General features: G+C 41.1%; 1 protein-coding gene across 1 annotated transcript; it reads right to left on the reverse strand.

Annotated features, from left to right (window-relative positions):
* Nucleotides 1-511: 511 nt before the first annotated feature.
* On the reverse strand, nucleotides 512-12,148 carry LOC307244637 (mycocerosic acid synthase-like; the record flags this gene model as incomplete). The annotated part of the gene is made up of 6 exons (XM_080019894.1): nucleotides 512-6,499; nucleotides 6,876-7,057; nucleotides 8,151-8,357; nucleotides 9,494-9,654; nucleotides 11,239-11,392; nucleotides 12,091-12,148. 6 exons carry the CDS (start codon nucleotides 12,146-12,148, stop codon nucleotides 929-931), a joined length of 6,333 nt encoding a protein of 2,110 aa, XP_079876020.1. The 3' UTR covers nucleotides 512-928.
* Between the last annotated feature and the right edge of the window lie 1,964 nt (nucleotides 12,149-14,112).

Below are 14,112 nucleotides of genomic sequence, written 5' to 3' on the forward strand. Positions count from 1 at the left end.
GAGAGGCAACTGACATGATGACCAATGATAAATTCTATGTTAGACACGTTTTCAAATAAAAATAACAAAAAGGATTGAGTTATAACTTTTCAGCCAATAAAGTGACATTTATGCATTTTTATAAATATTTACATTACATTAAATTACGTTGTTTATTAGACACTATTGTCCAATGCACATTTTGTCAATTTACTGTATATTTAATTAAATTAAAGACAATGTCATAAACCCATAGTTGCGTTGAATGTTTTGAACCATAAAACATAAACATTATTTTGAAACAAAACAGCAAAAAATACAACTACCCTGCCCTTTGGGAATTATTGTGCATCATTCATTTCATAACCAAACATAAAATCAGGCAGAATGCAAAATACACATGCAAACAATGCAAGCTGTGTTTGACAAAAGCTGTGCTCGACAGTTCTAGATATTTTAGAAATAAAAAAAACATTGACATCATTGTGTAATTAACTAAGAATTTAAAAAATATACTGTATATAATTGGGCAGTATTACATATGTAACTGATATGATGAACGATGATAAACTTGATGTTAAACGCACTTTCAAATCACCACCACATATGTATTTAATTAAATGAAAAACATAAAAGAATTTACCCATAGTTGTGTTAAATGAAACATAAAACATAAACATCAATTTAAAACAGAACCTCTAAAAATAAAACTATTCAACTACAACTGCCTCTGAGGGAATTATTGTGCATCATTTATTTCATTACCAAACCATAAAATCAGGCTAAATGCAAAAGACACATGTAAAGGGTTCATTATCTCATTAGGCCAGAACTTCTTTTGTTGTTGAATTTACAAAAAAATATACTCAGATAGTTTTGATTAGTTTTAGAATACAATATGTGAAGAATGTTACGCATTGCACGCATACAAATGCTGCATTCGAGAGTTCTAGAATCTTGTGGCGGCAGCATTTGTGTCTTGTGTTGAGACTTGTTTGATGTCACTGGAGTTTTGATCATCAGCACCCTCATTCAGGATGACTACCAGGGTTGAAATGGTCGCATTGGGGTCTAACAGTTTGACCAGAGGCACGTTCACACTTCGCTCCTGAAAGATGAGATTCTGCAGAGTCATGGCCTGCATGGAGTCTATGCCCAGAGAAGAAAGAGACAATTCATCACTCAGCTCGCTCTTTTCGAGGCCCATAGTGTTGCAGAGAAGAGACTTGACATAATCGTTTGGCGAAATATTGGACTTGGTGTCTAGTGTCGTTGTCAGTGAATCCACCTCATTGGATTTTTCTAACAATTCCTTTGTCAGCGCAGTAAAGCGCATGGTTAATGCTTTATTTTGTGATAGGATGTTGTTGCGCATGTTTTTGAAATGAAACCGACACACCGCTTGCTGAGGTCTGTTGAGAATGAGACACTGTTCCAAACTCTTGTGCACCTCAGTCACCTCCATCACCATTAGCCCTCTGGCCTCCAGAAATCTTTGAAAGTGCTCTTTGTTCAAAAGAAGGCCAAGGTTCATTGCCCCCCAGTTGATGGACTGACCGGGGAGTCCGTGCTTGCGTCTGTATTGACAGAATGTGTCCAGGAAAGTGTTGGCTGCTGCATAGTTTGTTTGTGCCGCGTTCCCCACAAAAGCAGCGATGGAGGAGTAGCACACAAAGTAATCCAACTGGCAGCAAAGTGTTGCATGGTGCAGATTCAGAACACCCATCACTTTAGGCTTGAGAACCTTTTCAAAGAGAGATCTGTCCAGAGTTTCAATGAGCCCATCATGAAGGACCACTGCACTGTGAAACACTCCTTTGATTGGACAGCTGGGAAATCTCTGGCAAATAGCACTGACAGACTTTTGCACATGTTCTGTTACAGACACGTCACACTCCATGGTAGTGATGCATACCCCATGCTCTTTCTCAACACTGTGTATCGCTCTCTGCATCTCTGGCTTGGGTTTGCTCCTGGACCATATCACAACATGTCCTCCTCCACTTTTGGAGATGAACTTGACTGTTTCAAAGCCCAGGCCAGATAGGCCGCCCGTCACAATGTACACAGCTCTCTTTCTGAAAAGCTCTTTTTTTGGAGACAGAACTGGAATCTCAGACAGTGCACTCTTGAGATCTTTGCCATTCAGGCCTAAGGTCACAACAGGGAGGGTCCCTACGTTGAAGTACGATGCTGCTGTCTTTGTGGGAGGGACAATGTTATTTTTGAAAGTCTCTCTCTGAAAGGTGAAACTCTCCAGAGCAAATGACTTCCTGTTGAAATTCATGGCCTTCAGCCAACGATAAATATGTGGCCTTTGTCCACTCAGAGATCCCCTTTGCAGAACCGTTGACATCTGTAAAATTTGCACTTGAACACTGTCCTTGACACTTTGAAAGGCTTCTTGAGCAAGCAAACACTGAGATTGAGATTCGGCGATGATGACAATATTTCGTACCCCGGGAATGTTGCCACATTTAATGATCACAGACTCGTCAAATGGAGGCAGAATGACAAACGCTTCCACCTGGTGAACAGCTACAAAACGTCCATTGCACTGTGGCTCTACAATGACTTTCCAGCCTGATTTGTAAGAGGTGTGGGCCAAGACTTTCATTAGGGCCGAGTCTGAGACAACGGATATGATCCCAAGATGATGTTTGGCTTTGGGCAAGGCTCTGTGCAGGATCTCCCAAGCAAGCACAAAGTATGAAACACAGGGTGTCTCCTTGAGGAATGGGAACCTGTTTGTGCTATAGCACACTTCCTCTGGTACTACAACCTTGGTGGCCGCAACAACAGGGTAACAGCAAACAACATGATCGCCAACTTTCCGTTTTTTTACATTCTTCCCAACAGCTGTTACAGTACCACTGAGATCCAGAGCAAGAAGCTTGTGGTTCTGAGACGTGTGCTCGTTCCAGTAGATTGTCTGGCCAAATTTGACATGTGAATCGCTGACTGGAAAATAATCAGAGGAATGAACACATATCTTACTGAGTTGAATTTCCACCGATGTCCCACTGATTGGCTGGTCCTCCACAACATAGGGAATGGCACGTAGCTTAGTTACTTCATATGCATCATCCGTGTGAAGGATGCAAGGCTCGGACCATGATGGGCCGAATTTCCCCTCCGAACTCTCAATCATTTGAGTAGGAGTGCGCACAATTGAGGGCTTCAAAATCAAACCATCTTCTATGACCAATTCTGGGTAACGACTACAAGGCAATGATTTTAACACCTGAGACAGAGCTGCAATGTCCTCCCCAGAGGTAGAACTTATATCAATCAGCTGAAAGTTAAGGTTTGGTAACTCTGCAGAAAGTGATCTTGTCATTCCATAGAGAGAAAAGCCTGCACTCACACGGTCCACCGTGATCTCAGCTGAGCGGTAGGTTACAGCTCTGATAGAGTTTGGATAATTTAAAACCTTTAGTTCAAGGACTATTTGACGGTAAATTTCACAGCAGCTCACCAGATTCTGCAGGACATCATCTGCTGCCAATGTTGTCAGGTCTTCGTTACCCCAAAGAAACAAGACTTCATCAAAGTTTTTTGCAATATCTTTGATGTTTAGTTTCGCCAACAGAGTTGGGAATCCATAGATCACGAGATCCTTTGCATGCGTAGTGGAAATGTATATAGATGTGTCGTCAAGATATTTTTTCATGGCTGTGGATATTCCTAAATGGTCACAGAAGACAAGAGCCCTTGGAGGGTTGGAGAATGTGATTTCCTCAGAGATTACATGGTAGTCATTGTGGTAAAAGTACTCCTCAACCACATGGGAAGCACTGCCAAGTAATTTGAACAACACATGTTCGAGCTCTGCCAACACACAGCCCTGCTTATCGGTGAAGCAGCCACACACTTCAAAGTGATCAGTACCAACAGCCACTGTTCTTAGATAGACAACCATCTCGTGTTGGAGGGGTTCGAAAACTGTAAGTTTGCCTATTTTGGCAGGAAATCCTGGTCTGCCAGCAAATGCATGTGCCACGGTAACTGGGAGAAGCTGCATCAGGTAATCGAGTATAACTGGATGAATGTGATAGTCATGCAACTGAGACCGCAATTCTTCTGGAACTGTGACAAGTGAGAAAGCCTCCATCAGCTCTTGGCCGTAATGTACATCCCCTTTATTTTGGAAGACATCCCCATACTGAAAACCACCCTCAAAAAGTTTTTCGTAGAATTCTTCAAAACTTACTACAGATTTGCCTCTTTTGTAGATGGAGCTTAAGGAAATGCGTGGCTGCTCGTTTACTTTCCCCTGCTTGGCAACTACTGTGCCTGATGCATAGACTGCTGATGAAGAGAACACTTTGAAACCTGCTTCATTCCCAGTTTGTTCTAATTGCACTTTCATCTCTGGTGCATTCTGGGTTAGAACAAATGGGCTTTGAAAGTTGACGCTGAGCTGAAGCGAATTAAGAGGAACTTTTGGATTGGCACTCGCCATGAAAGCAGCCAAACCCAACTCAGCATAGAAAGCACCCGGGATGATGGGAATGCCATTGTGCTTATGCTCTTTAAGGTAGAAGGATGAGTCAGATAATAGATCACAAGTGAAAACATTGCTTTCACTGCCAGTTTGAGAGAGGATGGGGTGACTACTTGCTGTGTTTTTCTGTGATGCCCCAATGATTACATCTCTCTCAGAGCAATCAAACTGGTACCTCGGAAAAGACAATGGGTTCATCTCGCACCCGTCGTAGTACTGCTTCCAATCTACGTGAACTCCTGCTTCAAAAAGCTTTGATACCACAGCAAGCATTGTTTCATGATCTTTCTCTGGCTGGACAGAGGCCAAAACAGGGGTGTTATTTCCCAGAGTTTCCATGATGTTCCTTTGCAAAGCCCTCCTTGGGCCAATCTCAACAAACACTACATTCTTCTTCCCTTTAGTTGCTGCACTCAATGCCTGCTCGAAAGAAACTGGCTCGCGGATGTTTCTTGCCCAGTATTCTCCTGTGATAAAATCTGGATCCTCAACCTCCTTGCCTGTCACTGTAGAAAACAACTCTGTGTCTCGATCATTCACCCCTAATGATCCAATTCTCTCACTGATGTCGGGCAGAATTGGGTCCATCATGTGGCTGTGGTAGGCAGCAGGCACATCCAGTACACGGAGGAATAGATTCGGACCCTTGGCTGAGAATTTAAGCTCATCGTGAAGTCTTGCTATTGCATCTGCATCCCCCGACAGGGTGCAGGACTGGGGGCTGTTGAAAGCAGCAATGCAAATCTTGTTGTTGTAAGGAGTGAGGAGCTTGACTACATCAGACACAGCCATGTTACTAATTACCAGCATCTTCCCTCCAATGACCCGACATTGGAGAGCGCTGCGGTAGTAGATGACCTTGATCGCATCCTCCAGAGACAATAGGCCAGAACAGTGAGCAGCAGCAACCTCGCCAACAGAGTGTCCAAGGATGGCATCTGGCTTCACACCCCAGTGTTTGAGGAGTGTGGCGATGCCGACCTGAATGGCAAAGAGAAGGGGCTGCACAACATCTGGCTTTTCAAAGTCACTCCTTTCGATCTCACTCTCAAGGCTGTTCAATATGTCCAACGTGCTGAATCTTTGGAAATATTTCCCAATCTCTTTGACTTTATCTCTGAACACAGGCTCTCGTTTTAAGAGCTGCTTGCACATGCCATGGTACGTGACACCGTTGCCACAGAAGACAAACACCAACCTTGCATCTGAATAGGAAGGTGCAACGGTTTTGCTCAAGGCCGCTTTGAGCTGATCTTTGAGATCACCTAAAGAGGACACCAGAAAGGCCTTTCTGTATTTATGCTTCAGGTGGCTTCTTCTGCATGCGGCTGTAAACACGAGAGAATCAAGGTCAACCCTGTTGTCAGCATCTACCTGTTTGATGGTGTCTTCTAGCATCAAGCTGAGAGATTTCAGTGACTTTGCTGAGATGACAAAAAACTTGCTTGATTTCCCCTCGCAGTTTCGAGGCAAGTGCGACCGTTTGTGTTGTTTGACAATAGCATGCGCATTTGTTCCTCCAAATCCGAAATTGTTAACTCCGGCTATCCTTTCCCCAGAGTTCCTCCACTTCTCTGCCTCAGAGGGAACTTTGATATTCAGAGCCTTTGCATCTACACTGGCACTGTCTTCGGAATAGAACACTGTAGGAACGATGGTTTCATGCTTCATCATGAGCAGTATTTTAATGAGTCCTGCCACTCCAGCCGCAGACTCTGTGTGTCCGATGTTGCTCTTCACGGAGCCGATGCGTAATGTGTCAGCCCCCGAGGGCCTGGCTTTGGCGATGATGTTTGAGATGCTGCCTGCCTCCGTCGGGTCTCCAGCCGGAGTTCCAGTTCCATGCGCCTCGATGTACTGGACGTTGGCAATGTCCGACTCAGAGTAGATCCTCCTCAGGAGTTCCTCTTGTTGACTCATCGAGGGCTTCGTGATAGGAGTGACCGAGCGGCCATCTTGGTTGACTGCCGTTTTGCTGATGACACCCCATACATTGTCACGGTCCTGTAAAGCCTGTTTAAAATACAATAATTTCACAACTTATTTCTTTTCTACATTTATCAAAATTGTTAAATACCTGAATGAACTGAATCATGCTGTAATTATAGCTCATAGCACAAGCATTACTTTAGTAAGATCAACAATAGATTCTAAAAACCATTACCAAAACCAATTGTAATTTCAGTACATAGAAATGATTACCTATCACTGATACAAAAGCATCTTTATTGATTGATGTGATTAAATTTTAAATCAGAAACTAATGTTATAGTAGTAACATGACCTTCAATGGAATGCACTGCTGTAAAGGAGAGCATTAGGGGAAGAAGTAGGAAGTGGTCTATTAAATTGAAAAAGATAGCTGGCACTTTCCTTCACCTATCCTGACCTTTTTCAGAGGCTTGACTAGGACGACGCCGCATCCCTCTCCTCTGCCGTAGCCATCGGCTCGGCGGGAGAAAGGTTTGCTGGTTCCTTCGGGTGAGATCATTTTGGCTTTGCTGAGGGCAACAAAGACCCTGGGCTGAAAGATGGAGTTGACGCCGCCGCATAACGCCATCTCACAGTCCCCTGATAAGATAGAGCAAATATTTGAGTTATGAAAAATATTCAGTAAATATGTAAAGACGCAGTGTAAAGAAAAGCAAATGAAAAGAGAAAAATAGAGATGCAACCATTGTCGGAGCAGCTGGTGAAACAGTGAGTGGAGCATTAACCAGTCTAGCCAACAGTTCTCCATCAGAAGGGTCAAGGGCAGCGCTTTCAGGGGGGGTTCTCAATGGCCAAATGTTGTAATAATCCATGAATGATGCCATCATGCAAGTTTTTCATCAACACACTTCATAAAAAGTTGTAATTAAGGACATAAGATAGTGTTTTTCTTCTGTGCACCGTGATTGGCTCAGAGACAGAGGGGGCGGGACATCCATTGACACTTGCTCTAAGTTCTCACTCGCCATTGGTTGAACACCCTCTGACACATGTTTAGCCGTCACATACTTCTTCTAAACAACACAGTGCACGTTTTAACTTTTATCAATCACTGTAGGAATGGATATATATTGTAATAAGTAAGAGAACGTTTAACAAATTATTAATTGTATTACTTTATTACTTACACGACCCACCCTAATTTCAACTGTTGCTTTCAGAGAAGTCTCATTCAGGGGCCTGAGTCCCTTTTGGCTCCCCCATATTTCCAACACTGGTCAGGGGTTCCAAAAATTCTCTTATAATTTTGAGAAGTTGAGAATTACAAAATTAGGAAGACCAAATTAAATGCACAGAGAACAAGCTGCACATCCCATGTCACCCCGATTCTTTACATGTAGTCGAGCCCGGAGACCAACTGCAGATCTGGACTGATGCCTTGCTCAGGGGCATCGGCCAGAGCCTCTAACCATAACGTGCCTGTCTTTATGGGGTGGGGAAATGGAGCACCTGCAGGAAAATTATGTGAATATGGGGAGAACCTGCAGATTATGCATTATACCATAACATGCAGACATGTAATGGTATAATGCAACCTTTTCTGCAATGTATATTTTTTTAGTGAAATATAAGGGGTTTGGAATCGCCAGCCAGTATTTCTCTGGCAGACTCCGCTGACAACCTGAATTGCTGTTTGTTTTCCTTATTTTTAGTGGTTCTAAGTCGTACTGACCCTGTCTGATGGCCTGGCAGGCGAGGTGCAGCGCCACCAGGGACGAGGAGCACGCACAGTCGATGCACAGCGACGGTCCGGTGAAGTTGAAGGTGTAGGAGATGCGGTTGGCTGCGATGCTCATGGCGAGGCCCGTCCCCGTCCAGTGGTTGATGACGGCGGGGTGCATGTGGGCGGCACACTGCTCGAAATCCCTGTTCATCAGACCTGAGTTGGAACCAGAACCAGAACCAGAACCAGGATCAGTTTAAGTAAATTAGTACATTATCATACACGATAAATTTTAAAGATTAAAATTAAAGATTGGTGTTTATTTCTTCTACAGTCTGAAAATAAAAGATTAAAAAAAAAATTATAAAACAATAATATAATATATATAAATCATAATAAGAATTAAAATTTAAATAGGATAAAAACCTCCAAATAGACACAAATTGCCCCCAAAAAAAGAACCAAAATAGCCAAATATATAACAATTTATAGAATAAACAAATGTGATGCTATTCACAGGATATATAATTGGTATAGGTATCTACTTTTTAAATTATAAATAATTATTATGTACTTACCTGGTACTAACAGAGTCAAGGGTGTTATAACAGCATTATTATAATATATAGCACAAGGGGGAACATGAATGGATAAATACACAATTAATAAGCACACAATTTATGATTATTCAGTTTCCACATTATACAGTTATTTTTATAGTGCTATGTTATTATTATCATTAAAGTATTATCTATCATTAATGGAAGCATTAAACAAAGACATTTTTCAAATGTCTACATTTTACAATTAAATTACTACAAACACACTTGAATTTAATGTAAAACATAGACAAATAAAAAGTCCCGTCTGGCTTATGACAGCCCCACGTAACCTCACACATAATACTAACAACAAGAATAAGAATAAAGGCCTCTGGTACCGGAATCAGCACATGTGTATTGGAATTGAAAGACAGTGGATCTAGTCACATTTAGACAAATTCAGCCTTTCTCCCGATTCCAGGTGATGGATCCAGGCGGTGGTGGGGGACAGGACAGGTTCTGCACGTGGTGCCCCGGGAAGGAGTGGGACACAGGGCCTTCCTGCTGTGAAGCACCGTGCCACCGTACTGACTCCGCTCGCCTTTTTCGTCTTTTATTATAAACTTGCGTGGGCGAGGCGCAACCAAAAGTTCCACCTGTTTTTGTCCAGTGACAATCACAGATAGAGCATTCTGTGACGTTCAGTAAATTTCATTATTTACTGTCGCACTCTTATATCTCGTCCCATAATCGCGATAATCTCCGTTTGATTTTCCCCATTTTGTTATATTCATGAGCAAATTTTCTCACCAATGAACACTCCGGTGCTGGTGCCGCTGGCCTCCTCCAGGGGTATCCCAGCATCCTCCAGGGCTCGGTACACGCACTGGAGCAGCTGCTTCTGCTGCGGGTCCATCTGGTCCGCCTCGCTGTCGCTGATCCCGAAAAACCTGTGGTCAAACTCATTGAACCTGCGGGAGAAACCGGGGGGGGGAAGGGTGAGGTCAGCTTCCATTTTGATATTCCAGCTATCTGCACCTTCTATGGAGACATGCACACATTTACAATTTACACATTTTGATATTAAAGTGGTCATCCTTAAGATTATTTTGTTCTCAGAAGAAAATCGTATTTGTAGTCATTTATTGAGCTGGTATTTTACAAGAAACAATCATTCAACGTAGTGGAGTAATGTACAGTGGTACCTTGACTTACGAGTTTAATTGGTTCCGTGACAGAGCTCGTAATTCAATCTGCTCGTATAGCAAATCAATTTTCCCCATTGAAATTAATTGAAATGCCATTCATCCGTTCCAGCCCCCAAAAAAACACCACAAATTTTTTTTGGTTACGTGTTTTTCAATAAGAAAAATGTATTTATAAATAACAAATATTGTATAAAAACATAATAAAACACAATAAAAGAGAATGTGTAGATCTCTCTTCTCTTCTGCCTTCTCGCAGATGAAACCCTCCGTCACGCTGTCTCCTGCGAGCTGCTTCTCCGTCAACCACACCAACAGCAGATTCTCCATCTTTTCATGGACGCGGTCCGCAGCTTAGACGTTATTGTAATGCCCTTGGCTGGCGTAGTACCCTTTATCGTCTCCTTCTGCTTCAGTACTGTACATATGGTAGAAGTACTACGCTCGTACTGCCTCGCACCTTGCTCATGTTTTTCTATGATTTTGTGCTTTAAGTCAACGACATCATCCGCTTCTTCTTCTTAGCACTTTTTTTTCCGGACCCTCGGTTCGAAAAAAAAATTGTCAACAAAACACAAAAGCGATGCTTTTGAGACGCGGGATGTGGCCGCGTTCTCTGGCCACGCCCACCAGCGGCCGTGCACCTGGAGCTCGCTCCTCCTAACTCACATTTTTGCTCACAAATCAATACAAAAAAAATCGACGGAACGACGGCTCGTAACTCGGAAAAACTCGTAAAAACTCGTATGTTAGTGCGCTCCTCCTCCTCCTCTTGGTGGCGCAGTGCATTGCACTGCTGCCTCACAGCAAGAAGGTCCCCGGGTGTGTCCACGAACGCTGCCCACTGCTCCTGGCTGTGCCCCCGGAGGAAGGACAAGCCAGGATGGTTAATTGCAGAGGCCTCATTTCACCGGCACCATCCAAAGCGTGTGTGTGTGTGTGTGCATGTGTTGTAGTGTGGTGTGCTGTGTGACAAATAAAGATTGTTCTTCTTCTTCTCCTAACTCAAGTTACCACTGTATGTTGTTTTTCTGTCGTTGGTGGCAGGGTCCGCCATGAAGACGACGACGTCTGACTTCTGAATCCCCCCCATATCTTATTTTATTTTATTTGATCTCATTGCAACACCCCCCCCCCCCCCCCCCGACACTGATGATCTTATGGATTACCACTTTAAAGAATGCTGAGCTCTGTAGCATGTGTTGATGCAATTTTTTTTCTCTCCACTTGTTCGTTACCGTTTTATACGTTTCAAATGGTGCTCAGCAAGCAGCGGCTTCGTCCCTTCTTGCAGATCATAACGTAACACGGATTTAAAACGATCAGAGAAAAGGAAGCAACAAAGCGCACCCCTGGACGAGCGCGGCCTTGGCGGTGCGCGACTTCCCCGTCTTGCTGTCGTCAGCATCGTACCAGCTGGACAGGTCAAACCTCTCGCTGGGAATGGGAACAGAGCAGTTCCTTCCTTCCACAAGAACTTTCCAGAAGTTTTCCAGCCCCTCTCCTGTTTGTGGGGACACACAAAATCACAATAGGTAATATATTCTGTATAAGAAGATAAAATATAACATAGAGAAATACATAAAAATGAAATATATAACCCATATACTGAGTACAAAGTGTGCACAGAATGAAGTATTGGTATTAAATTACAGGTACATAGGGCGTTACTTGTAATAGCCATAATTTAGTTGTATTTCCTTGATAACTTTCTTCTTTTCTTTCTTGTTCTTATCAATATTTATTTCTGTTTTGCATTACGGACTTGTGATAAGAAGTAAAAATAAAGAAAAATCCAATACATTTACATCAAAAGTGCTGTCCTTAAGTACTTATGGTGCAGTGCATTTGTTAATCCGGCGTATAACTTATGCTATAAAGCTTAATAGATTTAAGAAAAGATAAAAAAAACAAAAAAACAGCAACTGTTACTTGAAATAACTTGTATTATTTGATGACATAATTAAATCAGATGTATAATTATTGTAAAAAAGATTGAAAAGATTGAAAAATTAAAGTTATAGTAAACTAACTGATCTACTTCTTTATCACATATTTCACACATAAGTCCTGATTTATTTCCTTAAAATCCAGAATCTTGTTTAAAAATATATTTCAATGTTAATAGAATATCCATATATCTGTCAGTTCCACTTACAGGGATGTATATAATATTATACACATTCATTTAAATTGATTTACCCCCTGGAAAATTGCATCCGATGCCCACCACAGCGATGGCATCTTCAGTGTCCTCCATGCCCACTGTGCATCACTATGAGGTCCCTTTTGCAAATTAAAAACAGAGAAAAAAATTAAAGAAACAAATGCAATTTTAGGGACACATGTTAAACCGCTTGACGTCGGCTGCATCGTATTGGACGCGTGCGTCTGCTTTCGTCTCGGTTATCGACAGATCAACGCCTCCCTGTAAAAAAATGTCTTCTGACCTCTTCAAATCCTTGCTAATTTTAACAGTTACCGTCGGAGTAACATTTATACTGTTACGAATATTTCAACTTGAATATTTACTGGTTTGAAGCAACTTATAATTATTTAATATTTCTTACCTTATGTTATAATAAAATTGTGTTGAGTGAAAATGTGTTTATCAAATATGACACAGCAGTTGCAATATGCAATATGCCTACCACAGTGCAAAATACACTGTTTTGATTATTTAATTAAACCAATTATAGACTGAAATGCAATATATTAATGATGTATTGACATATTTACAGTGCAAGTTAAGACATTTATATGTAAAAGGTCAACCTCTTGTGGGCCTCCTGATGTGAGAAAGGATGGCATTGATCATTTCCCAACACATAGGAAACCCGGAAATCGCACGTCTACTGTGGGAAATGTGACGTCCATCTTCGCCCCGAACAAGGACAGAAACAGCCTTTCTGACTACCACCATGCAAAATAAAAAGTGTAAAGAAAATACGATGTAAAAAAAAAAAAAAAAAAAGGAACATGTTTTTGTGAAATGTTGAACATATAATTTAAAAGTTATTATTCTTTTTTATGTCAAAAGGTCCAGTAAGCACTGCAGGAATGATTGGGAGCCAATGGTCAATATAATGTCCTATAATTATCATAAATTGCACTAAAATGTCGATAAATTGGACTATAATAGCCAAACTCCGTCACATGTGAGGGACCATTTTTAAATAAAAATGACCAGTAATGTATTTTATGATACTCCCCAAACACACAAGCTGCTGCCCAACAGGTTGGGCAGCAGCTTGCATCAAAATAGGCCATAATAATAATAATAATAATAATAATAATAATAATAATAATAATAATAATAATAATAATAATAATAATAATAATAAATCATCATCATCATCATCATCATCATCATCATCAGCAGCAGCAGCAGCAGCATAATCATAATGATAATAACAACATAAGAATTCAAATAGAAAAAAGAAAATGGCAATTTGCAGGATTTTATTATGTGTTGCCTTGCAAGAAATACCTTTGGAATCTTATAGATTGTAGATGAATGACCCAAAACTGAAATTCTGTATATTTAACTATTTTTATGTTTGTGATATTAAATAATTCCAAAGTTTCTGTTTATCTCTGTTCCAGATGCGGAAAAGTACCTCAAAGTCTAAGGCAATAAAGAGGTGATTGCCGAAACCTCCAGCCTTAGAAGTCAGTCACATTGTTCTAAAAGAAAATACTAAACAGAATTCAAAAAACTTTGAAAAAAACGTATGAAACACAACTCAAAAATTTGCCGGAAATACCCACTACAAAATAATTTTAAAAAGGGAAATATTAAAACCATATCTCTGAAAGAAAGTTAATGTTGATGAGAAGCAATTAAACACAGTAAAGTGTTGATTTCCCATTCGTATCGATGTAAAGAGGTTCATTTCATTAGGATGATTCACAATTTGGATACTCAAGGAGCAAGCAGTGTGCAGCTGTCAGTTTAACAGCAGTTCTTAAAAACAAGATCCAGAATGTTTTCACATGGACACCAAATGGCTTAGACAATGTTTTCATTAAAGGAACTAATCTCTATCGGGATATAAAAAAGTCGGGAGAATAAGAAATAATGTTCCTGGAAGAGATTATATCGCAATTATCAAGCAGGGATCGTGCTACGCAGTCATTTATTTTCACAGAAAGGAGCAAAGTTGGACACCATCAGTATGACTCACCCAGTAGTTCTCTAGCTTACTACAACAAGACTGAATC

The sequence above is a fragment of the Zeus faber genome (assembly GCF_960531495.2).
Source record: "Zeus faber genome assembly, chromosome: 19".
Lineage (NCBI taxonomy): Eukaryota > Metazoa > Chordata > Actinopteri > Zeiformes > Zeidae > Zeus > Zeus faber.